The sequence below is a fragment of the Propithecus coquereli genome, unplaced genomic scaffold (assembly GCF_000956105.1).
Source record: "Propithecus coquereli isolate 6110/MARCELLA unplaced genomic scaffold, Pcoq_1.0 Scaffold53, whole genome shotgun sequence".
NCBI classification, from domain to species: Eukaryota; Metazoa; Chordata; class Mammalia; order Primates; family Indriidae; genus Propithecus; species Propithecus coquereli.
The window spans coordinates 902,368-911,866 of NW_012151174.1; the positions used below are offsets into that span (position 1 = coordinate 902,368).

A 9,499-nucleotide genomic window follows, 5' to 3' on the forward strand; every position below is an offset into this window, starting at 1 on the left:
TGCAGAAGCCGATTTAAGAGCCCAACTGTCTTCTCTTAAGCCAGACATTAAAGAGATTTGCAAAAGTGCAAAAAGCAATACCACTCTTCTCATTACATTTTTTGTTTGAGGGGAGAAAAAGTTATTTCTCGTAAAAATATGTTGGTTATGTTAACATATAATAGCTTTGGGGTTTTTAAATTTTATTTGTTCATTTAATTTTTAGACACAGGGTCTCAATATGCTGCCCAGGCTGGAATGCAGTGGCTATTCATGGGCGCAATCATAGTACCTGGGCCTCCTGAGTAGCTGGGAATACAAGAGTGCACCGCGCTGGCTTTCTTTTTTTTTTTTCTTTTTTTGAGACTGTGTCTCACTCTGTTGCCCAGGGTAGAGTGCAGTGGCATCAGAGGAAGACCTTGTCTCCTAAGCAAAAAACAAACAAATGAACAAAGTAAAATCACCCCCAACCTCTGGTTATGCTCTTCTAGGTCACTCTATTTCTTGCATAAAGCCTCACAACTTTCTAAATATCTTGTTCTTTATTAATTTATTTAACTGTGTCTCTGCCCCCTCTCCGATGAACACACCGCGAGGGCAGAGACTGGGACTCCAAAATCAGAAAAACCCCAGTTCAAGTTCTGCTCTGGCCAGATTTGCCTTGTGACCTTGGGCAAAAAATGTCCTTGTCTGGCTGGGCGCGGTGGCTCACGCCTGTAATCCTAGCACCCTGGGAGGCCGAGGTGGGCGGATTGTTTGAGCTCAGGAGTTCGAGACCAGCCTGAGCAAGAAGCGAGACCCCGTCTCTACTAAAAAAAAAAATAGAAAGAAATGATCTGGACAACTAAAAATATGTAGAAAAAATTAGCCGGGCATGGTGGCGCATGCCTGTAGTCCCAGCTACTCGGCAGGCTGAGGCAGAAGGATTGCTTGAGCCCAGGAGTTTGAGGTTGCTGTGAGCTAGGCTAACGCCATGGCACTCACTCTAGCCAGGGCAACAGAGTGAGACTGTCTCAAAAAAAAAAAAAATGTCCTTGTCTGATCGTCAGTTCTCTTACCTGCTGTTGAGGTGGTCCTGGCAGGAGCGCACCTCATCTGAGCTGGGGTGGCCTCCTTCAACCAGCTCCTGCACTGTGTGGTTCACATCCAGAACGCGGCCCATCAGACTGTTCATCTCCTGGTCCAGGCTCTCGAATCTACAGGAGGAGGATGAAGGTGCTCAGAGGCCCGGACCGTGGGGACCTTGGCTTTTATGAATCTGCCTTCTCCTGGTTCTACTCCTAAGTTCTCAGGTGCCTTTGCTGCTCCTCCTCTTCTACCTGCTGCTTAAATGTTAGATTCCTCAGCACTCTGTCCTGGGCCTGCTAGGCTTGCCCTCACTCCCTCTCTGGGCCATGCCCGGCCCCCCCTGAACTCCATACATTCATCTCCAGCCTCGACCTCTTTCCTTCTGAACCTGTCTCCAACCTCAAAGCCTGCTGTGTGCCTCCTTGGGCTCCTCATGCCCACTCTGACTCAGATTGCTCTCAGCATCTCTCCTCGAATTTGTTTTTCCTCTGGGTCCCTTCTCAGGGACAGCCCCAGCAGCCCCACCCACCAGCCCCCATGGCCTGTCCACTTGGCCTCCTGCCCTGGTCCAGTCCTGTCCCCTTCCATCTGGGTCCTACTCCAGCCACCTCTCTGGGCTCTCAGCTACCACTCTCACCCCCTCCTGCGCACCCTCCACATGGCAGCCAGGGAGATCTCTTTTGAGCTGGGCATGGTCCTCCCTCGTTTAAAACAATGTTTAAAACAATTGGGTGAGGAGCCAGCCTGTGTTTCCATAAATGCCCAGCACAAGACCTAGAATGAGGCAGTAACTACCTGTTGAATGAATGAATGGATGAACAAGATCCTCAGGGAGAGGGGGGCGCAGAGGGAGAATAGACATTGTTCCCGCACTAATTGAACAACTCATCACTAAGTCAGCCAACAGACAGATCTGTATGTAATATGTCACAGGGTGGTAAGTGCTCTGAATAAATGTAAAGCAGGATGAAGGAAAAGAAGGTGACAAGGGTCAGAGCTGTTTTATTAGCTAGGGAGGGGCAGGGGCAGTGCGGGTCCCAGGGGAGGAGCCAGGCTGAGGCATCCCTGGAGGAGCTTAAGTCGCTAATTTCATGCCATTTAAATGTCAGCCTCAGTAGCAATAGCAAATGCTCTTGGAATGCTCCCAGTATCCCCAGGCGTTTGCTAAGTGTCCTGCATGTATTAACTCATTTCCTCTTCCCCACAAGCCTGGGTAGGGGCTATTTTACAGATGGGCACACCGAGGCTCAGAGAGGTTAGGCGGGTTGCAGAACTATCACAAAATTGGTTAAGGATGAATCAGGGATTGGAATCCCTAGTTCCATCTGAGCTAACATGGGAACTGTTGAACCAACGAAGGAGAGACTGGGCGCATGAGGAAGGGGACCCAGGAGTCTCACAAGCGCGCGCTCACCGATGCTGCACCACCTCGACGTCGTCCAGGGAGTCGGGCACGCGCATGGAGAGCAGCCATTGCTCCTTCTCCCCGATCCACAGCTCGCACGCGTGCACCTCGCCGAACATGCGGTATACAGCGAGCGCGTCCCGCAGCCACTGGCGTCGCAGGGCGGCCACCTCGGTCACCTCGGCGAACAACTGCTCAGCCTCCACCACGCGCACCTGCAGCGCCACCACCAGCGGCCCGGCGCCACTGGCACCCCCCAGTGCCGCCAGCTGGCGCCGCAGGCTGCCCACGGGACCACGATGGGCCTCCACCTCCCCCGTGAGCGCGCGGTGCTGGCGAGCCAGGCGGCGGCTGGACGCTTCGTCGTGGCCGAAGTCGCCGGCGGCTGCCAGGCGATAAGCGTCGCGAAGCCAGTCCAGGAGCCCGTCGAGGTCAGCGCCGAACTGGTGCAGCGCCCGCGCCTCCTGCAGCCGCCGCTCGCGCCGCGCCGCCGCCTCTTCCAGCCGCTGCCAGCGGCGCCGGGCGCTCAACACGCGTTCCGCCAGGCCCGCCAGGTGCACGGTCTCGGCGCCCAGGCCCACGGCGCCGCCGGCCGCAGCCAGCTCCTCGCCGCGCCGCAGCGCCTGCTGCAGCAGCGCCCGCCGCCCGCCCAGCTCGCCCTGCAGGATCTTGTGCTGAGCCAGTAGGCGCGCGGTGCTGGACAGGTCGTGAGCGCCACCGGCCGCGCCCGCCGCGCCCGCCGCGCCGCCGCCGCCGCCGCCCGCAGCCTCCAGGAGCCGCTCCTTGTCGCGTGCCCAGCTCTCGGCCTCCTCCAGCTCCTGCAGCAGAGCCCACAGGCTCCGCGAGGCCTCCAGCTCCGCGCGCCGCCGCGCCGCCTGCTCCTGCAACTCCGCCAGACAGCCGTGCACGTGGTTCACCCGGTTGCAGATGACCTGCGGGTCGCAGGGCTGGTAGCCTGGGCCAGCAGAAGGGGAGGGTCCCGGGTCGGGCATCGGCCAGGGGGCGCCCAAGAGAGGGTGACGCAGGCTACCTAACCCGTCCCTGTCTTGATTTCCTCAGGTAATAAAGTCACGAGTCCCCTCCTCCAGGCAGCCTTCCCTGACACCCCAAGGCTGGAGCAGGCGCCTCCTTCTGCCTCCCCCATCCCAACCCTGACTACTCTGTCTCCTCCACTGGACTGGGAACTCTCTGAAGGCAGAACCTGGGGCTGTTGCTCAGAACTGGGCCAAAGGAAAGTTCTCTGCTCTTAAGCCGTGTTTCTGTCCCAGTGATGACCTGAACTCCCCTTCGTCCTCAAAGATTTCACTTTCCTCCTGGATCTCTGGTTTGTGACTAGAGAACTATGAAATTAATTAAATGGGCCACAGCCAGCATCCCTCTAGTGGAATAGAGTAGAATGAATGGAAAGTATCAGAATGCAACAGGCGAGGTAAGGGGGAGTACTGTTTTATAAAACTCTGTGTCTGTGTGTGCGCATGTGCGCATGTGCACTCTGGGTCATGCGGTCAGCGGATTTCTTACTGGATCAAATAAGGGTGAGAGACGCTGCCCTAGAAGGAATGCGGGATTCCTGTAATTCAGGACATTTGCTGATGTTGAATCAAATACCAAGGCGTCCAAATGAATAATAGTTACAACCACAACAGCTGCCAAGTATCCAGCTCTTACTCTGACACACTGTCATTTGATCTTCACAACCATCCTACGGAGCCAGGATCCTTATTAGCCCACTTTACAGATGAGGAAACTGAGGCTCAGAGAGGGGAATGATTGCCTCCAGGATCAGCTAAGAAGTGGCCAATCAGGAGCTCACACGCTGGACCACTCCTCAGGCCATGCTGCCTCCCATCGCCATGACGACCACACCTCACATCACGCTTTGCTGCATTCTGGCTGCTGCTGGCTGTCACTAGGATGTCTCACAAGGAGAAGGCAGAGAGGGAGCCTCCTGAGACAAACATTGCTAAGGCAAAGGAGAGGGTCCCAGTGACAGCATCCAATCCACAGCAAAATGCATTGCACTGAGTCATCCTCCAGACCCCCTGACATGAGCCCAAATCCTCTAGTAAGCCCCTCGTAACACTTTCTTACTGGGATGCCCCGTGGTTCCCGACTATGCGTGCAAACAGACAACAAACTCAACTTGGCTTGACCGTGGAGGGATTTCTGCTGGCCTTTGGCCTTGACATCCGTGAAATGGGAGCCTCATTAGAGCCAGGCGTGGTGTTGCCTAACAGCATCTGCGTCCCTGCTTCTGGCCAGGGCGTCCCTCCCTCCTCTTCCTCAGCCTGTGTCTTTGGAGCAGGCTGACCCCACTCCTGGCCCTGAAGTGGGCATGTCACATGGATGTGGCCAATATATCACTGCATGCCCTGGGGCCATGATGACTGGCTAAGCAATGGGGATGGAACTCACAGTGAGCCAGCGCCAGCTTTCCTTGGACCTTTGTGAGAACTATTGGGAAAAAGTAACCTATGTCCTGCTGGAATAGAAACATGGAGCTGAAAGAGCCCCGATTTACACCGCAAGGGGAGGGACTGCCTGATAGTGACACCCACGGCGGGGGTTGGGGTTGGCCGGGGTTGGGGGTTTAAAGGCCCCTTGAACCATCCCTGGATCCAGCCATGCCTGAAGTCACACCGAATGTTTTAGTTGCATAAGCCAATACATTCCCCTTTTGTCTTTAAGCCAATTCAACTGAGTTTCTATCACTTGTCGCTGAACAGGCCCTGACTATATGTTACTTTACACAGGTTTTTTTCATGGTATTCACTGAGATTGGGCTGTGAAGGGCTTGGCTCATACCAAGTACTCAATAAAGGAGAGCTATTATGCAGAATCTCAAAGCAGGAAGAGGTCAAGCGGTCCAACCTGTCACTCAGGGCACCAATGCCCCCAAGATTTCCCTAGTGGAGTGTGCTCCTAGGCTCTGCTTGGATGCCTCCAGGGACAGGGAGCTCACCCCTTGCTTCTGTCTCTCGGGAGTTATTCTTGCCTCTGTTAGCTCCAGCCCTGAGAGTCCACACCCCCAGCCCCAGCCCCAAGACTCACCCTGCAGCTGGGAGAAACGCAAAGCAGCGGCGTTGAGCGCCCCCACCCGCTCGCTCTGGGCCGCGATGTCCGCCTCCAGCAGTCCGTGCTTCTGCAACAGGTCGTCTGCCTCCACCAGGTGCTGCCCACACTCCCGGGACAGCAGCTGGGCCTGCAATGGGGGCGGCACTGAGCACAGCACTGGCACGGCTGGCGCCCAGGCCACTCACTTCTCCCCCATCACCCACGCCAACCCCTGCTGCTCCACCCCCTCGCTGCGAGCTCTGACCTGTCTCAGACCGAGTCTCTGTCATCCTCTCCTCCCCCTCAATCTCTCTCTCTCTCTCTCAGACTGTCACTCTGGCTTAATCCCTCTGTCTCTGTCCCTGGCTTTCTCTGTCTCTATGTCTCTGTGTCTTTTTTCTCTCTCCTTATCTGTCTCCCTTTCTTTCTCTCTCTTTTTTTTCTGCCTGTCTTGTCTATCCGTGTATCTTTCTCTCACTCTCTCTCTTGCTTTCTCTACCTCCCTGCCTTTCTCTTTAGCTCTTTCTGTCTCTTCCCTTCCATTTCCATCTCCCCCTCCCTGTCAACCCCTTCGTGCCTGCGTCCTCCCCGCCCTCCTGGCACACCACCCCATCCTCGGCCCCGCGCCGGCCCCCACCTGCATCTCCTCCATCCAGTCCACCATGTACACCATTTCCTGGAAGACCTTCTGCAGGGCCAGGTTCTGCTCGAGCCGCGTCCGCCGAGCACCCACCAGCCCAGTCAGCAGGGCCCACTGGCGCAGGACGCTGTCACGCTGGGCAGCCACCCGCCGGGCATCATAGTAGCCTTCAGCCGCCAGTGCCTGGGCCAGCTCCGCAACACCCTGCACCCGCTCCTCGTAGGCTGCAATGTCCGCCTCGATGGCTTCGTGTTTCTTCATGGCCGCCTCCACTGCTGGCAGCTCATACCCGAAGTTGTCCTGGGGCAGTGCAGGCCAGGCACTCACCCATGCCGCCTCAGCAGGCCACCTGTTACCTTGACCCTGTGTGACCCTGAAACTCCCCCCCCCCGCCCCATTACCCTGGAGACTGGCCCTGACCTTCCCAGTTACCCTGGAGACTGGCCCTGACCTTCCCCGTTACCCTGGACACCAGGCCCATCCTCAGTTATCCTGGAGACCAGCCCCACCCTCCCCTGTTACCCTGGAGACCAACCCCATCCTCCTCTGTTACCCTGGAGACTAGTTCATTCCTTCCCTGTTACCCTGGAAACTAGTCCCATCCTCACGTTACCCTGGAGACCAGCCCTACTCATTCCTATTACTCTGGAGACCAGCGCACCTTCCTCAGTTACCCTGGAGACCAGCCCCTCCCTCCCCTGCTACTCTGGATACCAGCCCATCAACCCCACGCTCCCCAGTTACCCTGGAAACCAGTGCCACCCTCCCCTGTTATATCTCTAACCCTAAACTTGTTACCCAGGAAACAGGCCTTATCCTTCCATTGTCCTGGAGACTGGAGACCAGGTATGCCCTCTTCTGTTACTTAGGAGACCAATTCTATCCTCCTGAGTTACCCTGGACACCAGATACAACCTCCCTTGCCACTTAAATTCTAATTAAACACTCCTCCTGTTTCTGAAGGGACTAATTCTGCCCTGGAGAATTTCTAGTTACCCTGGACACCAGCCTCACACTCTCATTACCCTGGAGATCAGGCCCACTCCCCTCACCCACTGTCACTTAGGAGACCAATTTTCCCTTTCCACTCTCATTTGTCACCTAGGAGACTAATCCAACCCTTTTCTGTTGCTTAGGAGATCAAGTCTCCCTCTCTAGTCCCAGGGCCATCAGTCCCGCCCTCCCTCCCTTTCCCCCGGAGCCAAGCCCTAAAACCTTGTACCTGGGAGACCAGGCGTTGGTTCTCATTCAGCCAGCTCTCCCTCATAGCCACCTTGTGGTCAAACCTCTGGGCCAGTAGTTCCAGTTTCTCTTGTCGGATCAGCTCAGCCCGTAGGGCAGCCTCCCGCTCATGCTCTGCCTTCTCCAGCTCGCCCCATGCCTGGGGGAGACAGGAGGCAGTCAGACTTTAGAAATTCCCCACAGTTTAATGGCCATGACTTCTCTGTCTGAGGCCACTCATAGCATTTGTAGCACCTTTATGCAAACTGGAAAAAAATGTTACTTCCTTATGACACTCTACTGCTGGAAAACTCTCAAAATAGAATATCCAATCCATGATGTCTACAATGTAAATGGCTCCCTTGAGCAGTGCACAACCTATGCAACTTCACAGAGCAGCCCTACCTCTCCCCCACATCCCCAAGCTAACCTTATCGATATCCCAGATGCCACAGCCCTCCCGAGGCACGAAGAGGCGACGGTTGCAGGCACGGAGTTTGCTTTGGATGCTGAAAAGCAGCACCTCCAGGTTCCCCTTCTCCTGAAACCTGAAGGAGCATGAGCTCAGGAGCCCTGCCTCCATGCCTCCACCAGCCACCCTCCCTGCAGAGCTGGGCCTCACTTGACGGGCTTCTCCAGTGTGCAATAGGCCGTGAAAGCCTGAAGCTGCTGCTGCACCCCACTTAATGAGTTGGCAAACTTCTGGTTGCTGATGAGGCCCACGGTGCGGTGGATCCAGGCCAGGAGCTCCGCCGCCAGCTCCTCATAGCGCTCTATGATCTTGCCCACCTCCAACACCTGGTCCAGGACCTGAGCAAACAAAGGAAGGTGGGGTCAGCCTCATGCCACGTATGCCTGTAGGTGGTCCCCCGGCTCCCACCCAGCCCACACCTTGGCTCCTCATACCTTCCCAATGCGCTTCCCCTCCACAGCCAGAGCCTTCATCTTGGAGAAATAGTGGTAGAAAGAGACCACATAGGTAATGATGGACTTCTCATCTGGAGCCTCCATGTTGACATCTGGGGACAAAAGAGGAGTCGGGGAGGGAGCATGATTCAAGGGAGGTAGAACCCACTCTTACTAGCTATGTGAACTTGGGGAAGATAATTAACCTCTCTGTCCCTCAGGTTTTGTATGGGGATCTAGCTCATGGGATGAAGTAGCGCCTGAAACATAAACCACAATAGGGAAATTATCTTCTATGATTTTTTTTTGAGACAGGGTCTCCGTCTGTTGCTCAGGCTGAAGTGCAGTGGCATCATAATAGCTCACTGCAACCTCATACTCCTGGGCTCAAGCAACCCTCCAGCCTCAGCCTCCCAAGCAACTGGGACTACGGGCACATGCCACCACACCTGGCTAATTTTTTAATTTTTTATAGATGAGGGGTCTCACTATGTTGCCTAGGCTGGTCTTGAACTCCTTGTCTCAAGTGATCCTCTTGCCTTGGCCTCCCAAAGTGCTAGGATTACACGTGTGAGCCACCATGCCTGGCCTATAAGCATTTCTTGAACACACTTTTCTACCTTCCACCTCAGGGCCTTTGCACATGCTGTTCTCACTGTCTGGAACATTGTTCCCTCTCCCACATGTCTAACTCCCACTCATCCTTCAGGACTCAACTCAAATTTCCTCAGACAAGCCTCCACGTTCACTCTGTCTAGAGTTGGTTTCCTCATGTTATTTTCCTCTTAGCATCTTAGTATTAATATTTCCTTCCCGGAACATATCATACTTTATAATTCAATATTCGCTAATGTGATTATGTCATTATCTTGAGTTTGAGCTCCATGAGGACAAGGACTATGCCTGTCTTTTTTACCATTGTTCCTGCCATTCCCAGCATACAGTAGGAGACCACTAAAAATTTAGTAATCTTGCAAGTGGTATATGAAGTTTGAGGTCAAGAACATGGGCTTTGGAGGCAGCATGTACTTGAATCCCAGCTCAACCACCTCCTTGCTGTATGTCTTTAAAAAATGGACCTAACTTCTCTGAGCCTCAGTTTCCCCATTGTTATAGTAAGGATAATCATGGTTCTTGCCTCCTACGAACACTGGTTAAGTATTAGAAAGAATAGCTGGGCACAGAGTACGCACTCGATAAATTCTGACATCATTTTAATTTACCCA

At 54.5% G+C, this 9,499-nt stretch overlaps 1 protein-coding gene across 1 annotated transcript in view; it reads right to left on the reverse strand.

Annotated features, from left to right (window-relative positions):
• SPTBN4 (spectrin, beta, non-erythrocytic 4) overlaps positions 1-9,499 on the reverse strand; it is a 77,585-nt gene that overhangs the window by 48,215 nt on the left and 19,871 nt on the right. Inside the window, exons 7-14 of the mRNA XM_012656965.1 lie at positions 8,274-8,386; positions 7,990-8,177; positions 7,798-7,915; positions 7,369-7,527; positions 6,144-6,446; positions 5,504-5,654; positions 2,462-3,407; positions 1,038-1,175 (exon numbers count right to left, since the gene is read on the reverse strand). Coding sequence (XP_012512419.1) covers positions 1,038-1,175; positions 2,462-3,407; positions 5,504-5,654; positions 6,144-6,446; positions 7,369-7,527; positions 7,798-7,915; positions 7,990-8,177; positions 8,274-8,386 — 2,116 coding nt within the window. The remainder of the gene's footprint in view (positions 1-1,037; positions 1,176-2,461; positions 3,408-5,503; positions 5,655-6,143; positions 6,447-7,368; positions 7,528-7,797; positions 7,916-7,989; positions 8,178-8,273; positions 8,387-9,499) is intronic.